Source organism: Ambystoma mexicanum, chromosome 6q (assembly GCF_040938575.1).
Source record: "Ambystoma mexicanum isolate Mex_15411 chromosome 6q, UKY_AmexF1_1, whole genome shotgun sequence".
Lineage (NCBI taxonomy): Eukaryota > Metazoa > Chordata > Amphibia > Caudata > Ambystomatidae > Ambystoma > Ambystoma mexicanum.
The window spans coordinates 1,081,085,162-1,081,104,825 of record NC_090937.1 but is presented as its reverse complement, the minus strand read 5'-3'; the positions used below and the strand labels follow the sequence as shown (position 1 = coordinate 1,081,104,825).

At 50.8% G+C, this 19,664-nt stretch overlaps 1 protein-coding gene across 1 annotated transcript in view; it reads right to left on the bottom strand.

The window, feature by feature from the left end:
• LOC138516471 (cyclic nucleotide-binding domain-containing protein 2-like) overlaps nucleotides 1-19,664 on the bottom strand; it is a 1,453,423-nt gene that overhangs the window by 144,735 nt on the left and 1,289,024 nt on the right. The window contains exon 15 of the mRNA XM_069631627.1: nucleotides 19,553-19,612. Coding sequence (XP_069487728.1) covers nucleotides 19,553-19,612 — 60 coding nt within the window. The remainder of the gene's footprint in view (nucleotides 1-19,552; nucleotides 19,613-19,664) is intronic.

Below are 19,664 nucleotides of genomic sequence, written 5' to 3'. Positions count from 1 at the left end.
TTGGGCAGTAGGCTGAAAGGCTCTGCCCAATCCAGGCTCCAACCACGGAACACACCCCACCACCTAAGGCCTGGGATCTGCCTGGGCCATATGCACTTCAAACTTTGGTCTGGACAACACTGGGCTCGTAGCTTTACATTGTTTCACCGCCTTCTGGCCCGGGATTTTAGTTAAGGCTCCTGTTTACTTTTCACCACCGGTGGCCTAGGATAGTTGGGGCGGGCACACGGGCTCCCACCCTCGGGGTCCCCGCAGCAGGTTAGCCGAGGGTGGGGGCAGCACCACAAGAGGGGGCGGGCACTGCACGTCTAACAGCTCCGAGCCGGAGCAAATGTGTATTGCGGCTACGGCAGTTTTCTCTCCGCCGATTTCTTTTTTTGACACTCAGTTGTTGCAGGAGGGCAATCGGGCCCTCCCCTTTTCAGCAGGCATCTCCCTCTTGCTGGGGGTTAAGCATTCCCCTCCCCATTGCAGGCACCAGGCACCGACGGCCACCACTGCACAGGCTGGGGGCGGGCAGGACGCTCCACGGCGGCCCTGGCCGGGCACTCCAGCATCACTGCTTCGGCTGGGGCCTGGGCGCTCTACGCCCATTATTCTTCCTTTACTTTGCTCCGCACCAGAGCACTCCCTTCATCACCCTATCTTCATGGCAGATGTCGCAGTGGGGTGTGGGCAACCTCTACCCCGGCCGCACGATCAACCCCTCAGAGGGTCACGGCCAGGGGGGAGACTCGCCGGCAGGACGCAGACATGGTTTCTCTCCATCAGTGTAGGAGTGGCCGGCGCTGGTCTTACTCTTCCTTGTTGACGGCAGACAACGCCGAAGCACTGCGGCCGCATGAGGGCTCTGGGTCGACCCTCCCCCGGCCGCACAAGCACCCTCTTCACAGAGGGCCGCGGCCAGGGAGGGTCAATACACCTCCTCTCTGTTCCACTGTAGCGGATGCTGCCCACTCGAGCGCGTATCTTGCACAGACATCACCGCCTCTCGGATGGGCCCTCCTCCATAACTCGGGCCACCCATCCAGGCATAGACAGCTGCACCCGCCCCGCTGTCTCGGACGGGGCCCAGCGATCCACTTCTTTTCCTGCATGGGTTGCGGGTGGGGGAGGGGCAGCGCCCCCACGTCGCGGCTACCGCCGCAGATACTTTCGGGGAGACAGCATCCTCCCCCGAATGCGGCCGACGCCGCTCGCGGTTCGGGGCCACCCCAGCTCCTCCATATCTCAGGCGGCCGACGCCGCTATGGATCCCACCTTCGTCGCCATTGTTAGGGGTCGCCGGCCAGGTCCATCCGGCAGGCGACACAGGGGTGCTGCTTCCTCACAGCACATTGTTGGGGGTCGCCTGCCATGTCCATCCGGCAGGCGCCCCCGGGGTGCTGCTTCCTCACAGCACCCAAACAGGCCCAGCGCCTGTGGGAGTTTGGGGCCTGCCATGCCCATCCGGCAGGCCCCGTGGCACTAGGGGACACCAGCGCCATCGGGGTGGGGGCACAGCCTGCCAGGGTCCTGACCATGCGGACCTCGGCCACCGTCCTGGCACGAGAGTCCCATGGCAACAGGGCCTGCAGGCCTGTACCTCCCACAGGTAGGCCTGCGGCCTACATCATCAATGAGACACGGACTCAGACCAACCTTCCACGGAGTCTGCAGCTGTTCTGTCTCACGTGCCTGCAGGGGCTCCTTTTATTAGCTTGGGCCATGACACAGTCATGGCCCATCTTAAAGGGGCAATACACGTGGGAGGGACACATCCCCTTAAAGGGGCAATACACGCAGGAGGGTCACCCATCACACCTGCCTGGCAGCCGAGGAGCCCGACCGCTCGGCACTCCCGGTGCCCGTGGACTTGCAGTTCTTTGCCTGCGTTGAGCCCCCGTCGCCGGAGCGCCCTCACAGGACTTAGAAGACCGCTCTGACTTCTTCTTCTCACCTGCTGGGCACTTTCCTTTCAGCCAGCTGGCGAGATGGGTCCGACGATCCCTCATAGTCCTATTTGTCATGTTCATGCAAAACGCACAGTCCTTCACGTGCGTTTTGTCTCCGTGAAGGCAGTAGAGGCATCTCGAATGCTCGTCCTCCTTGAACACATTCTGTAATCTGCATCTAGGGCAGTTCCTAAACAGCTTCGATCCGGGTGTCGAGCTTCCTTTCTCCTTGGCCATGTCCACGAGGTAGGCCTCAGAAACTTCTGGAAACCTCCGAGAAGCGTAACTCGACGAAAACTTCACCCTTGAGGGGCGTAGAAAATTCCGAAAAGGGTCCCCTTGAGGCTCGATTGACCGAAAAAAAGGAGATAAATCTCTTGAAAAAAACGCAAAACGCAGTAAAAGCTCGAGAGCTGTAGCACGAGGACTCCCAACACTTGAACGCGCGTTAAAAATCTGAGGATGGCTGCCAGGGGCGGGGCTTAGGGAGAGGGCAGTCATTGGCTGGGGGCAGTATGACCCAGAGACCAGTGATTGGTTACTACTAAGAAAGACAGATCAGAAGCAAAACTGATACTGATTGTTTCTTTACCAAGGATTCCCAGCCTGATGACGGGGAATATTCATGAGCATGTGAATCCATGCCAGACCCCATGCTGGAGAATGGTATCAGAATCACATTAAAATGCTGCGCCTAGACTTTATCTTAGAACTGTGATTCTATGTCAAGACCGGAGGCTCCCATTATGCTTCTCTTTCTTTATGAACTCAAAGAGAGAAAGCTCAGCAGCAAGAATTTTATGTGCCTAAGTGGTAACATAGCATGAATAGTAATGAGGGCGCATAAAATAATCAATAACAAGTATCAAACATGTGTGAAAAAGAAACCTCTAGTCCATAATGAAAGTCACTAAAAGAGAAAAAACTCCATTTCCCAGGATGCTTTGGTCCAAGTCCATAACAGGTCACAGGACATGTGACAGCTGTCCTCCAATAGGTATGCAACTGACCCTTCAAATAGGAACCAACTGTATGCAACTTCCTCTTTCTTTGCTGCTCACATCAAAAGATACGTGCCTTTACCATTTCTTCTTAATTGTACTGATCCTATGTTCCTAGTGATCACTATTGTTACTTTTAAACTGTGTATGTGTTCATAGGCACTCAATTGTAATGTTTTATTTATTCAACTTTCCTTTTTCAATTTTATTATTGCTGCCGCATATTCTGCGGTCTTTTCCGCTAACTTTGTCTGTTATTTTGTCTCTAACGCCAGCTGTTTACTCAGCTAGCGTTGGAGAACGTTTGCACATTGCTGCAGCTCTCCCTCTATGGTGGCAGCCTCCAGAGCATTTTTTCTCTGTGTACGCCTCTCTGGACGTTCTTTTCGCACCCGCGCACCCTCTCCCCTCACAACATTACTTTCTCTCAGAGTACGGGCAAGGCCGTGCAGAGCTTTGTTTCAGCGTGCAGCGCCCCTGCAGCCACCACAGGGAGCCCCCACCTCTCTGGTCATTTCCTCTTACTCTCCGGCGCTTGTGCTACGTGTTTCCTTTGGATTCAAAGGATTCTATGAGCGCAAGCGCCAGAGATAACGTCTGTCTACTCCTCACAACATCCTTTTACCTGATTCATTCCGGTTTACCAAAATAAATATATATATATATATTTTTCCTGAAGATCAGTGGGATTGAGAGAAAGTTTTTCTGACTGCCCACTAATATATATTTTAAAAAAGAAGGAAAGGTGTGTAAGCAGATATTTCTATGGCAGCCCAATGCTCCCCTCAGGCGGACCAATGGTCAGAGGAGAAGGAGGGAGCATACCAGATAGATGAAGTGGCCATGGCCACTAGTTTTAAAAAGGTGCTGGGATCCTCTGTGGAAACCACCATCAAAAAGGCTGTATCAGAAATGCTCCTGCCCATCCGACAGCGCTTGGATAGCATGAAGGAGCACTTACAGACAGCACCCCCTCTGGGGAAGAAAAAAACACAGAAGAGAAAACACCTTTCTGGAGCCAGCCAGATCAGACCACTACTGCCATTTCAGATGTCTCTCCAGGCTTAAGAAAGCCTTTCTGACTAGGAAGGACACCCCTTCCGGTGATAGACCCTCTCACCCCGAGGATGACAATAGGGGTGCTAGACCCTTGAGCCCAGAGGAGTTCCAACAGGGCACTGATGACGAGTATGAAGAGGGGGAATATAATGATGATAATATCCCCATCTCCTTTGAACGAGGATGATCAAACTATAGGGTCAAGACCCTCTACCTCGGGAAATGTGGCAGCCCCCATCCCCAAGTGGAAATACAAAGCGCACTCCACCGTTGAGGGGATGTTTACTCCGGAGGATTTGATTCACCCCAGATCCTCAAAGTGGGACCCATCATTCAGGGTCACTGAATACATCAAGGCCAGACTCTGTCGGCCCCTAGGAAAAGAGGTCAGGGCCAAACTTACATCCGAATGTCCCGGCCAGAGATTCCGGCGAAGATAGCTTTGACACTGGAACTTGATACTAAGATGATTACCTTCCTAGGGAAGAACATCAGGGACCCCAAGAAAGGTATCGATCGGGCCTGGAGGTCCTGTCAAGACAAGGTCCTGGATATTACGGGTCGCCTGGCAAAAGTAATGGACCTGGCCGAAGGAGCCATTGATACAGGCAAGACAATTGATCCAATTATCCTATGAGGTTGGTCCCAGAGAGCTATCTGCCTGATCGGGAACGCCAACTGTGCCATCTCATCTGAACGTGGGAAGGGCATTCTCCTAAAGATTGACCCAAAACTGGGAGAATTGGCAGACACCGAATCTGGAGCAGCAGCTCAGCGTCTGCTATTTGGAGATCCCTTCGGAGATGTCCAAGTTCGTGGGCACCTTCACTGCCTTAGACAAGGCTTAGGCCTCTATTAAAAGAGTCTTCGCCTCCAAGATTTTTTCCCGGGCCAGACAAGTTAGAGGTCGCTCCTCCCGCCGGTATTCATTTGACAGAAGACCTCACCACTCAAGGGACCAACATAACTTCTGCCAAGACCGCTCAGACACCTTCTTTCCATCAAGAGGACGAGGAAGAGGCCAAGGCTGCAGAAGAGCAGCAAGATATCCAGCTCAACAACCAGCAGGTCAGTGTACCTATACCAGCGCCAGTGCCACAGACACCTATAGGCGGGAGAATAGCTCTCTTTGTGCAAGCCTGGGACTCCTTATCACGAGATGCCTAGGTCAGGGACTCCGCTCAAGGTTTGCGTCTATAGTTCTTCGCCCAACCCTTCCAAGCGAATCACCCCGCACAGATAGTAATGTCCGAGACAGACGCAGCAGCGCTAGACAGTGAAGTACACAATCTACACCAAAAGCAGGCAATATGCCCTTGTTCAGATCAGGGCAGCTTTTTCAGCCCTATTTTTTTGGTTTGCAGGAAGCAAAAAGTATGTCCAGAACCTCTGTGCTCTAAAGGAGTTCATAGTCTGCCGCCATTTCAAGATGGAGGGCATACACATGCTCAGAGACATTCTAAGACCAGGCGAATGGCTCACTCGCTTGGACCTCAAGGACGTTTACCTGGCAGTGCCCATACATCAGGCGCACATAAGCTATGTGAGGTTCTCCTGGAGGAATCAGGACTGGGAGTGTACGACCTTGCCTTTCGGGCTCTCTTATGTCCCTTGGGCATTTGCCAAACCTCTAAGGCCATCGTGGCTCATCTCAGAGGTGTCAGACTCATAATATACTTGGACGACATCATTTTCATGGCTCAATCCCAGACTCTGGTAGAGCACCAAGCCAGGCTCGCCATAGATCTATTACATAGCCTCGGGTTCCTCATATACTGGGAGAAATCGGTGTTCTGTCCCTCCAGGAACCTAGAGTTCCTAGGATTCATTGTGGATACTGTTACGCTCACCTTGCTCCCATGGGGGAGTCGGTCGGACCCGGACAGCTGCGGTCTCCATCCACATGATGCGTAGTGCAGCGATGACTGACTGGATCTGCCCTCCTAATCTTGTCTGCTTAACCCGTAGAAATATTCTCCTGCAAGTGGAGAGATGGATTTAGCCACTTGTGGATTCAAGTGATGGCACCCCCACAGTCCTCCCTAACTAATCACCTCCGAAATGCCCTCACAGCAATCTCACCTTATATTCTTGAAAGATGAGCTCTCCATCCTGCCTGGATTTGCAGGGGCGCGTCGATTCCAGTTACTTCACTGGTTTGAAGGCTCGGGAGAGTTCCGGAGAGTATTGACTCTGAGGTTCCTGGTGAGGACCAGTAAGTATTAAGTTCATTGAGTTCAATATGTGCAATGTTCACTCTTGTTCCCCCCTTCCTTTCTTGTCTTGCAGCTAGCTCGTGAAAAGATGCTCTTGTGGCAGCTGGTGGCGCTCAGGTAAGAGTCTGTATTACCAGGCGCTGTCCGGTAAATGTTGCACGTGGAAAACGTGTTGTTTTGTCTCTCTTTACAGATGCGGCACGTGAAAATATGGAGAGTCACAAAAGGATGCCTCTGGTGGTAAATCAGGTAAGTCTATGGTGGTAAGAATTATATGTGTTGGTTCCCTCGGCTCACCTGGTGGGTTTCTTTTGTCTCCTAGGTGCCGAAGTTCGGCGAAGAAATGATGGAGGCAGCGCCGACCCGAAGGATGATGTGAAGACTGGTGAGTATGGCGCGGCGCTGCAGCTGGAGGTGCGGCGCGTGCAGAAATTATGTTCTTTACAGGTCCGGAGACGAGATGGATCCAGAATCAGGTGTGGAATAGAAATAAGTTTGTTTTCTAACCTTGTCCCTTTCTTTCCTCTTTGTTTTAGGAGCTCCGGATTCCAGGCGGGCGTGGCAGAAGACTGGATGCGGGCTGCAGGCACGGTGAGCGTTACTCTGCTGGATGCAGAATAACGCGAAGCGTGTGTTGCTGGTTGGGCGTGGTTTAAATAGCCTCAAAAGTAGTCCCAGGTAAGAAGTCCCTAGACCCACACCCGAGTAAAAAATAGTCCCTGTAGAAAAATAGTCCCTTTCAGGCTTCATGTTGGATTGGAGTCATTTGCAGCATGGTCTGCCTGAGGTAAGTAATGACTATGAGCCTGGCGCCTTAGGCGCCAGGACTGATTTCTACTATGACCCTGGCGCCTAAGGCACCAGGTTTGAACCCAGATAGCCCCTAGCCGGGGCTGCTGAGGTTTTACTAAATGTCTAGATGCCTGCTCCCATGGCTGATGGGCTTGGTCCGGATGCCCGGGGGTAGGCATCATGACAGATACCCAGCTCTCGCAACTCCGTCTCCCTACTCCCAAGATTCACTTCACCCGTCGGGAGATTCACAGGCTCCTTCTGATGGATGTCATCTCCCTCAGGGAATTAGCGAAAGTAATAGGTCTATTATCCGCTTCCATACAAGCAATATTTCCCGGCAGGCTCCACTATCGGGAATTGCAGAGACTCAAAGGTCAGCATCAGAGGCGCAGCTTTTCAAACTCACAAAGTCTTTCACTCTCGCCTCAAGCAAGGACAGGACTCGCCTGCTGGCTCATGCATATGGAAGCCTGGAGCGGCAGAACTATCTTCGGGTCCACCCCGGACATAATGATAGCGTCGGATGCCAGACGCTCAGGCTGGGGAGCAAGATGTGGAGCAGTAGCCACAGGGGGAAATTGGTCCCGTCAGGAACTGGAAAGGCACATAAACTGCCTGGAGCTCCTGGCTGGCTCATTCGCAGTGCGGTCCTTTGCCAGAGGCAGAGCGAGTTGTTATATTTTACTGAAAATGGACAACATTTCAGCAGTAAGGTACATCAATCATCTGGGTAGCACCAGATAGAGACCTCTAGCGGAACTAGCCAAGGATTTTTGGCATTTCTGTCCGGAACACCATATATACATCACTGTGGAATACCTTCCAGGGCTCAAGAAGGTGGTGGCGGATTGGCACTACCTCCATTCCACCGACTACAGCGATTGTAGGCTCAACAGAGAGTTCTTCCTCCGCCTCCAGTGGGTATGGGGCCCCATGTCCAGGGATCTCTTTGCCTCCCCCCTCAACACCCAGCTTCCCCATTTTTACAGCTGTAGACTGGATCCAGCTGCCGCAGCAACAGATGCATTTCTGCAACAGTGGACCGGGAATTCTTTACACCTTTCCCCCTTCACCAGGATAGCGAGGACCCTGGGGAAGGCCTGTCAGGAACAAGCAGAGCTTGTCCTCATAGCTCCGGTCTCGACATCTCAGACCTGGTATCCAGTTCTTCTGGGACTTTTCCAATCCTTCTACCCCGATCTCTAGATCTGCTAACGGGTCAGATGGGGAAAAACCACCCCCTTCTCCTCAGCGGGTCGCTGACCCTAGCAGCCTGGAGGTTTTCAGGGCATCACACAAAGCCATCAGTCTCATCCAGGAGAGCTGGGCCCCCGTTACCTTCAAGAGATACTACAACTCTTGGAACGCCTGGACACGTTGGTGCCTGGACCGATGGCTCCATCCAGTTTCAGCATCTATAGAGGAAATTCTGAACTTTCTAGCCTCGCTAGTAGAGCGTGGCATCGCCTACAGGACGGTCAACGCCTACCGCTCTGCAATTTCAGCCGGCCACGATTTTGTGCTAGGGGTCAGGGCAGGAGAACATCACCTAGTTTGCATGCTACTCAAGGGTATCCGTCTCACGGTCCCACCTCTGTCCCGATAAGACAGACTATGGGACGTTAAAAAGGTGCTCAACCTTTTCCTTTCTTGGACACATAATGAGGAGCTATCTCGCACTGCCCTGTCAGGTAAACTCACTACGCTTCTATGCTTGGTCTCCTGCAGAAGAGATTCCGATGTCAGAGCTTTCGACCTAGCAGGCAGGACTTTTTCCCCAGATGGAAGTGTCTTCCACATTTCCAGAAGCACAAAATGCAATTCAAGTGTCATATCATATCCTGCCTTTAGAGAACAGCCAAAGCTATGTCTGGTCAAGTGCTCAAAGGGCTATGAAGAAGTGACCATGCCTCTTAGGATCTCTCTTAACAGACAACTATCGATAGCACTGCTCAAACCCCATAGGGCAGTCTCCGCCCCGACACTGGCATGCTGGGTGCGCTGCACTCTCTCTCAAGCAGGAATTGATGCTAATCACTTCGGTGCTCACTCAGTGAGAAGGGCCATGGTGCTTCAAGTTGGGGTATGTCTAGAGGACATCATGAGGATGGCCGACTGGGCAGGTTAATCAATTTTCAAACAATTCTACATGAAGCCGGTTGACCAACCTGCATCCATAGTGGTGAGTAAGCTTTAAACAAGCATAATGTGAGCCTCCGGTCGTGACATAGAATAAAGATTTTTCAGAATAACATATAAGAAAGTCTTACACAGAGGCGAGCATTATCCCACCCGTCTAGAAAAATAATCGGTGCATAAAAGCTAGCATACAGTTGTTCAAATATCATTTGCATGGGTGAATTGATAATATTGCTATCTAAGTTTGCATAATAACGTACTGATTTTTCTCACACACCCATTAGGGGAATAGGGTTATCATATACATCATGTAACCCTGATTGTGTCTCTCTTCTTTCGATAAGGACTGCGGACAAGCCCTCCTGATTGCCAGATCTGCTCTGGCCTTTTTCCTGCAGGACATCCTCTACTTTACGCCTTCAGCATTCCTATTTCTTCTGGATTACCAAAATGTGCAGCCTCGAAAGAGGTAGTTACATACACTTGATTCCTAGAAGGGACAGTTGCATACCTATTGGAGGACAGCTGTCACATGTCCCGTGACCTGTTATGGACTTGGACCAAAGTCTCCTGGGAAATGGAGTTTTTTCTCTTTTAGTGACTTTCATTATGGACTTGAGGTTTCTTTTCCACTCATGTCTGATACTCGTTATTGATTATTTTATGCAACCTTGTTAATATTCATGCTATGTATACAGGGGCCTGGGGGGGACCCGCCCCCAAAAAAAATATATATATAATAAAAAAAGAAAACATTTTTTTGAACCTTTTGTTTTCGAGCAAATGTACTCAAACCTATTATATTTCGAACCTTTTGATTCGAACTTTTAACCTATAACCGTCGACCAAATCACTATGACTAGCCTCTTTGCACAAGCAATGGGATTCTCAGGCACGGTTCTCAAATGCTTATAATCTTTTTTTAAACTTTTATTTTTGGTGGCAGAGGTTTGCAGTGAGCACATACATCATGGTACCATTGTATATAACAAAGATGTTCTGGAGCAGTACAACCATCATAATACATTAGTCACAACAGCATCAGTAGATCGTCACATGAGAGAAGAGGATACAAAAGTTCATGGTGTAGGAGTCGTTCCTGATGGGGCAGAGGACAAGCCAGACCCAGGTGTATCTTCACTTTGATTGTTAAGATAAGTGTTGAATTCAACCCATATGTTCTTGGGACGAGATCGGGCCGGTAGCGTGGCCAGGTATTCCTCCTCACAGTTTCACGACCAGGTGAGTAAGCGCAGCCATTTCTGATGGGCCGGTGGGGAAGAGCTTTTCCAATTCTGGAGTATGCATTTTTTAGCTATCATACAACTTATGTTCAAGAATTTAGCCAAATGTCTAGTGTCATCTGTTCTCCAGGCACCAAACAGAACTGCTAAAGGATCGGGATCAACCGCAGTTTCCGTAATTGTGGTGAGTGTTTCTAAAATGCTTTCCCAAATTCAAACAGTTTATTGCAGGCCCAGAACATATGTAAGTGATCGGCTCCTTACGCCCCGCAGCAGGGGCAGGGGTGCAGTGTGGTGTGGCTGAACCTCAAGGTCCTATGTGGAGTATAGTATAGCCTGTTTAGGAGCTTGTATTGCATAGCGCGGTAGCGAAAATTAAGGGAGACCTTTTTGGTGTGTTGGCACATTTTCCCCCTGACCTCTAGTCCCAGCTCAACAGCCCATTCATCGCGCGCCCTAAGAGCTTGTATCGGGGTAGTGTCCTGTATGATCTTATACAACGAGGAGATGACTATCCGGGCGCCGCCAGAGTTAACGATGTATGCGATAGCTGGATTATCTGGGGGCTCGTCTGGAAAGGAGGGCCATTTAGTGCGAAATGCAGCCCGGAGTCTATAATATTGGAGGGTCTCTAGTGCGGATACGGTGTGCCCTTGTTGCCATGTTTGGGGGTCGATGAACATGCCTTTGGGTTAGAAGTCAGATACTGCCTGGTATCCCAGGTCTCCCCAGTGTCGGGCCAGAGCGGTGTCATGGGTAGGTTCCAGACCGGGGAAGTCCCACACCGGGAGCCATTTGTAGTATGGGGAGGATTCAGCTGCCGGGTATAGCAGGCGTGACCAGGCATGAAGGGTCGTGGCAATGGGATCAATAGGAGAGTCGGGTGTATAATGTTGATGCAGTATAAGGGACATTATGTTGGTGCCAGTGGCTGCCATTTGCTCCAGTTTAACATGCGGACGCGCCGGGGAACCGGGGCACCAATGAGTGGCATGTTGAGCCTGGGCCGCGGTCCAGTAATATGATAGATCCGGAGTCATGAGGCCCCCTTGTTTGTATGGAAGCGCCATGTCAGTCCATTTCTTGCGCATTGCGCCAGAGTGCCATAGGAACTGTGCACATAGTGTATATAGTTTGACGAAGTATTCCCTCCCAGGCCATACGGGTATGTTACTGTAAGTGTAAAGGAGCTTGGGAAGTAGTATCATTTTTATGAGGGACAGCAGACCAGCCATGGATAATGGAAGAGTACGCCACAGTGAGATTTTAGTCTCGACAATTTGTGCCATCGCAGAGTAGTTATCAGCCAGAAAGGTGGATTTGGTTAGGGATATCCGAGCACCCAGATATCTGACACCGTCCGGGGGCCAGCGGAGAGGGTATTCAGTGGCGGGTTGTTGAGTAGATTTAGTAAGCGGGAAGATCTCAGATTTTGAATAGTTAATTGTGAATCCGGAGTGGGTGCCGATGCAAGTGATGTCTCTCAGTATAGAGTCAAGATGGGTTGCTGGTACTCTGATGTATAGTAGTACATCGTCCGCATATATGGATATAATTTTGGGGTTATATTTCATCCTGATTCCCTTGCGGGTGTGGCGTGCACGGACATGATCCGCCATCGGCTCTATTGCTAGGGCAAAAAGAATCGGGGAGAAGGGGCATCCTTGTCGAGTACCCCTAAAGAGTGTGAAGAGATCAGATGTCAATGAATTAGCTCTTACTCGCGCCACAGGTGAGGTGTATAGTAGTTTAATGAACCTAATCATGTTTGGACCAACGCCCATTGTCTCCAGCACCGACCACATATATCTCCAAGAGACCATATCGAAGGCCTTCTGAGCGTCCAGTGTGACCGCCACAGCTTGCACATCCTGGTCTATACGGGACATCACATTAAACAATCTTCTAATATTGTGGGAGGTGGACCTTCCTGGGACGAAGCCTGCCTGGTCCTCATGGACTAAGTATGTCATAATGGGTAGGAAACGATTCGCTATGATTTTAGCAAAGATTTTCGTATCAAGGTTCATGAGGGAGAGAGGTCTATAGGACCCACATTCGTCATCGGGTTTACCAGGCTTGAGCAGTACCGTGATGACAGCTTCACGCATGGAGGGGGGGAAGGATAGAGACTCGGAGTGATTCATCCCACACCTCAAGCAGTCTTGGGGCTAAAATGGTGATGTGTTCCTGATAGAAATCAGGGGTGAGCCCGTCAGGGCCTGGCGCTTTACCTTTGGGAAGATCTGAGATGGCTGTTATGATTTCATCTAATGTTATTGGGGAGTCGAGCTGGTCCTGTGTAGAGGGGGAAATTTCTGTGGTGGGGATCTGGTCGAGAAGCTCACGCATGTGTTGTTCGGTGTGCTCAGCAGGCTGGGAGTAAAGGGATTTGTAGAACTCAGTGAATATATTTAGGATTTGTTGGTCCGCCCACTGTGCATCGCCTTGCTCGTTTTTGATAGAAGCAATCTGGGTCCGGCCAGATTCTCTTCTCATGTGTGCCGCTAATGTTTTCCCCGGTCTGTCACCCTCACCGTATTTCCTGGCGGCCTGTGGGCGACTAAAGTACTGGACTTTGTTAGTAGCAAGTGTATTGTACGATTGGAGTTCATTGCTAATTTGGGCGAGCATGGCAGGATCAGCACCAGTGGAGCTCTGCAGCTGCAGTTGCTTCAGTTTGGCTTCGGAGCGACCGAGGGCGGCTCTGATTGCTTTCAGCACCCCAGCCTCGCGGGAGATAGACATTCCCCTGATAAACACCTTGAAGGCGTCCCACCTAATCGCAGCTGACATGTCCTGGAGGGAATTGTGCTAAAAAAAGGATTCGATGTCAGCCAGTATTTCAGCATTAAACACAATATCTTTGAGGGCCTCAGACTTAAAGCGCCAGGTGCTGAATGTCGGAATAGGTATTCCCAGCCCAACAGCTAATGTAATTGGGGAATGGTCTGACAATGTGCGAGGCAGGATCCGGGACCCCTCCACCCTGCCCATGATCTCGCTTGATACCAAGAACAGGTCTATCCTGGATGAGCTGCCATGCGCAGATGAGTAATAAGTATACTCTCGTCGCTGGGGGTGTAGCGCTCTCCAGGCATCGCAGATATTAAGTGCCTTGATGTGGCCATGTAATCTACGTGCAGCACTGGACAGGGCTCGGGAAGCAGTACCAGTCCTGTCCAGGACAGTGTCAGGATAAGATTCAAGTCTCCCCCCCATATAACCTGAACTCCAACGTAGCCCAACAATATGGAGGTTACAGTGTCAAAGAACTCGGGGGAGTCAACGTTGGGGCAGTAGGTATTAACAATTAGATATTCCCTGTTGACCAGCATGCAGTGTAATATAACATAGCGTCCTTCAGGATCTATGTAGCTTTTGTGAAGCACAAATTTAATAGATTTATGGACCATCGTAAGGATGCCTCTGGAGTGGGTGGAATAGGAAGTGAAGTATGTAGAGGGGCCCCATGCTGGGGCCATTGTCCTTGGCATATATCCTTGAGAGTGTGTTTCCTGTAAAAATAGTATTTTACAGCTATGCCTGTTAGCGTGGGCCATAATCTTGCGGGCTTTAGTATGATTGCTTAATCCCTGGACATTAGTCCAGGCTTAGTTCCAGGACATTATGTTGGTAGACATTTCAGTAACAGGAATCTAATCCCATAATATATGTTCAGTGAACATTCCAATCCAGCGATAGTGTGAGCTCCCAGCCTTGAAGTCGAGGATGAGCTTGTGGCCATTCAATGCATGTGCTGTGCAACCTCTTGTGCCAATTTTTAGTAACACACCATTCCCTCCCACCTCCCTCACCACTGGCCCGAAAGTAGCAGTGTAAGCATCACCCACCCTTAACTGTACAGAGCTGAGCCGCCCCCAACTTGGCCCAGCCTGTACGAAAGCCCATCTGGGGCTAACCCATAACAAAGGTGTATCAAAGAACAGTGCAATCTCAATGGGGTGCGCCATTGCCGTGCACCAGCATGCCTGGAACCGAACGGCCCCGTTACAAAACAAGCAGTGCATGCAGTCATTTAGTGCATTTCCCTGCATTTCTAGGTGGGGAGCAGGGACCTAAATATGGAGTTTGAGCGTAGCAGTTTAAACACAGAAAAACAGAGATATGATCAAGGTGAACAATTCAGCATTGCACAGATACAGCAGTGTGTGTTCCAGATAAGGCAAGTGACATGCGCATAGCAAAGGCCGTGTAGCAAGGCAATTGAGGCAAACAAGTCAAGTGAGAGTGAGGCCAATGTTCGGATAGACTCTCAGTACGCACGTAAATAGGGCACCTGGAAGACATGGAGCCGAAGATAGTGCAGCTTAGCCATTAGTGAACTATAGGGATACTCAGGGTATAGGGCAGTGCCGCGCAAGCCCAGCAGTCAGCACCCCAAGGGATTTATGCGATATGAACAGCAGGAGCAGGGGAGCGAGGTGCATTGCGTGGCCGTGCCCAGCCGCTGTTTGAATGCCAGTGAAAAAATTATGTTCGGTCACCACGTGCGCAGCAGATTCAAAGTACGAGGGGAGAGAGGAGCTCAATCATTGTCCATGCGGTCGTCAGCAGGGGCCTGCAAGGGCATATGCACCTCTATGAATTTTACCGCTTCTGCAGGTACCGTGAAGAAGTATAGTTTATTGTTGAACGTAAACTTCAATCGCGCCGGGAACAGTATGGCGTTAGGAATATTCGTTCCTCTGAGCAATTGTTTGACCCCCAGGAATTGGTAGTGCTCCTGCTGTACTCCAGTAGAAAATTCCGGGAATATCCTGATCACCTGTGATTCCAGTCTGAGCTCACCCTTCTCTTGCGCCAGCCGAAGGATCTGATCTCGGTCTCTAAAGCTTAGAATTTTCGCGATGATGGGCCGCAGGAAGTCCCCTGGTTTGGGGCGTGGAGCAAGTGCTCTATGAGCTCTCTCGACAGTAAAGAAGGGGGATAGGTCGGGATTGCCCAGAAGTTCCTTTAGAAGATCTTCGGTTGCCAGTTCGAGCCGGCCCTTAAGCGCATTTTCGGGAACACCAATAATGCGTATATTATTTCTGCGGGATCTAGATTCGAGATCATCACATTTGGCTTTGACTGACTTCATATCCCGTGCCAGTGTGGTCACTGTGTCCTGCAGCGTGGCTATACTGTCCTCGTTGGCGCCTATCCTGATTTCAGCTTCAGTGATTCTCGAGCCATGATGGTCCAGTTTGGCTTTGAGTGATGCGACATTTGCATTAATGTCGTCCAGTTTCTCATGGAAGGACGCAATATTTCTGGCCATGGACTCTATCATTACAGTTAAGTCTGAGGTTGTTGCCTCAGTAGGGATCGCCACGTCCGTCTGCTCGCCAGATGTTTGGGCTGCATCCAGCCTCGGGGTCGCCGTGGCGAATTTGTCCATTGCGCCGGACTTATTTACATTCCTGGATTTGTTTGACATCATGCAAGACTTGGCCTCTCGCTGCAAGGGTGAGGTGTCAAACGGCGGAATGGATGTGTGGTACAGGGAAACGAAAGCCAGACCGGCCCAATGATCATTTAAGTGGGGGAGGGGCCCCCTTCAGTGGCACAGGTGGGTTGCAAATAATAAGGCAGGCAACTAATGCTTAGAGGGGTGTCTCAAGGTGAAGATGAGTGCTGTCAATGCCGCTGTTAATGGGGCCCCACAACTCCTCGGATGTAGGTTGCCAGTGGTGGTGGTGAGTGTGTCAGATAGCCAGGCAGGCAAGCCAGGGAAGGCAGCAGTCCAGCTGGCTCTAATCCAGTGTTTCAAGCACCCACGGCACAACGTGGGTAAAAGTGTTCAGAGCCCGGAGGTCCCGGGGGCCAGATGCCATAGGGAGGCAAAGATGCAGTGCGGGGGCGTCTCAGGGTGAAGAGGAGTGCTGTCAATGCCGCTTTTAATGGGGCCCCACAACTCCTCGGATGTAGGTTGCTAGTGGTGGTGGTGAGTGTGTCAGATAGCAAGCGCAGGCAAGCCAGGGAAGGCAACAGTCCAGCTGGCTCTAATCCAGTGTTTGCAGAACACACGGCACAACGTGGGTGAAAGTGTTCAGAGGTCGGAGGGCCCGGGGGCCAGATGCCATAGGGAGGCAAAGATGCAGGTTGGGGGGCGTCTCAAGGTGAAGATGAGTGCTGTCAATACCGCTTTTAATGGGGCCCCACAACTCCTCGAATGTAGGTTGCCAGTGGTGGTGGTAAGTGTGGCAGATAGTCAGTGCAGGCAAGCCCGGGAAGGCAGCAGTCCAGCTGGAACTTATCCAGCGTCTACAGCACACACGGCACAACGTGGGTGAAGGTGTTCAGAGCCTGGAGGGCCCAGGGGCCAGATGCCGCAGGGAGACAAAGATGCAGTGCGGGGGGGCGGCGAAGGGCCCTCCATGCGTCCACCCCCCACCAACTCCTCACCTGGCGTGTGTGGCCCGTCCGGCCGCACGATCGTGGGTTGGCCATAGGGGGACTGCCGGGACCTCGCGGACACCGCAGCAAGGCTCAGGAGGGCCGGGGTGTCACGACCCGCCCCCGAGCGCAACCAACACCAGGACTCGGAGGCACACTCACCAGGAGGAAGGAGCAACCCAGGCAGGAAGGCGGGGCGCCACTCACCAGAGCGGCCCGCGGACGCACAGCCAGCTGACACCGTCCCGAGCACGGGCCTCCAGCCGCCAGAAGGAGCGCGAGCCGCTCCCACTCAGGATGACACACAGTGCGAGGCGGCGCCGCTCCAAGGCGCAGGCCCCTAGCAGGCAGGCGAACGCAGCAGCCGGTGGACAGCAGTGGCAGGCACACGGCTCCAGTTCCGATGCGAGCAGCCCGGCAGGAGTCTCTGTCTAAGTAGGGGGCGGCTCCCAGCAGCCCGCCGCGCGCCCCTTCGGCAGCGAGTAACGATGGCAGGGCCGTCCCGACACCATGGGGACAGCAGGATGGGCCGAGAAGCGTCCCCAGGGCACCAATTTCAGCTCAAATTGCACACGCAAGTAGCCCAATAGAACAGCAGTGCAGGGGAACCAGTACAAATGCAGGATGGTGTAGATTACCGCAGATGTCAACAGATGAAGTGCGGCAGTGCACGGAGCAATTAAGCTAGGCAGCCATTTTGTCGGCTGCTCAACAGCGCCCCCCCAATTGCTTATACTCTTATGTGACAGATACCAAGTTGTTCAAATGGACACATTCAGATCTGACCGCCATCCCGGTTACCTGCGGCATTCCATAGGGAGCAATAATTTCCAAAGTGATTTTAACCTGTACATGGATGTGCTATGTTCACTCCTCGATGATCCAAAGATCTCTCTACACCAATACCCAGAGAATATCCAGCTGTAGCACAGACTGAATGGCACAGATGAAATCAAACGCCTCCGGAAATTCCTTGCCACCAAACAAATGGAGACAGCATGCACACTAACGCTCAACTGAACGAAAATAGAATGTGTTCTCCTCAGTCTCCCATTCAAAGAGGAAATCGGGCAAGAATGGCTGATGGGACACACGCTGATGGGTGCTCTCCTCAACTTAACCCCTCCACCAAATACCTCTGCTTCATTGTTGATGGTAAAATAAAATTAACAAAAGGGTTCAGACAGCTTGGTATTAACTCATACTGCGGCAGACGCTGAAGTCTTTCCTCCAAACACAGGACTTCTCACCGAGGTTCAGGCCCTTGTGATTATACACATTCATGGGGAAACACCCTGCTTACTGGGCTCTCTGTCACACACCCAGCCCCTGTCCAGGTGGTCCATCATGCAATGGCATGCCTCACAGGACGACGCTCCAAGAAATTCAACATCACCCCATTTCGGGTGACCTACAATAGCTACCTATCCTGGCAGAATTCTCTTAAAAATCTAGCATACAAGGTAGCCCCCATCCGAACACCTGCCAAACATACCAACTCGGGCAACACACATTCCTTTAGGAGCTAGACCATCACAAGGCTTGAAATGAAACTGACACACAGGGAGAAGACAGGGAAACAGCCCCTCGTAACCCGTGGTAGCGATCAGGACCAGGACAAGGCTGCTGCATTTCAGAAAATAACAGATACAGCTATTTAGGGATATCCAAGATGGGTACATTTACAAGACAATCCTGGAGTAGTGGGAATCCAGGGATAGTGGAATACACACCACACTTGGTTCTCTCTAAAACTTGTGCAGTGCTCAGTTGCTCTCGAAATAGCTTCACATTATATAAAACACCAGTACAAATGAATGATAAAGGTGTCGTAGAGCTCATAGGCTATCAATAGCACTTTTATTCACACTTTCTTTCTGTCCAACAGAAGCAGAGTGATAGCTTTCCCAGGTGAGGGTCCTTAACACGCAGGGATGAGGTGATCTGCCCAGGATCATATGGATAGTTGGAGAATTGTAACCTGGCTACGACCTAGCCACTATACCATATCAGCTCCCAATATGATACAGCTACCCTGCTATACATTTAATTGATTACAGTTGTTACATCTATTAAGAAACTAATGCTTAAAACACACAAGGGTAATAGCAAATGGGTTGATATGACTTCACAGTTCTATGGCTATTAATACATGCGAATAGTTTCGTATCAACGCGACTTCTATGTGATGGAGGTCTAGGTGAGAATGGCAACAAAAGAGCCGAGCGGGACTTGTTTATTTATTTATTTAGACATTTTTAGAGCGCACCTAATCCGCAGGCATCTGGTCGCTAATTTTAGTGGACTTAATTAGTTTACTCAGTAGACACACTATTGACTGCTGGTTAGCGTTTTTAGAGGTGGGCTACTTTAAAGCATATATCATACTTGAGGCCAGTAACTCTGGCTGATTGAGGGAACAGGGGGACTATACAGAGCTCGCCAAAGCCCGGTGACACACTGCAACGCACACCGACATTCCCAACACACTAATAATGTTGTTTTAGAGAGTCAAGGATGACAAAGAGGCAGGTAATAGAGCATGAAATAAATTCAGTGAAGTGATGGCGAGAGCAGTAATAAATTACAATAACAGAGGACATCAACAGACATCATCTACAACAAATGCAATTTGAAAGCTTGCTTAAAATTAATGAGCCTAGCAATGGGTAGAGTAATTCTGAAGTGGGTTTGCCGCTGCACTGGCAGATCCAGAGGCACACGCATGACTTTTCCCCAGACTCATGAATCAAAAAACTCACAAAAATGCCGCCTTGTTCCAAAACTCCAACTGTGATGAATTGAGGAGGCGGTGAAGTAATCTGCAGAGAGAGGGACACAGAAAAGCCTGGTTAGATGGGTCCTAATGGAGAA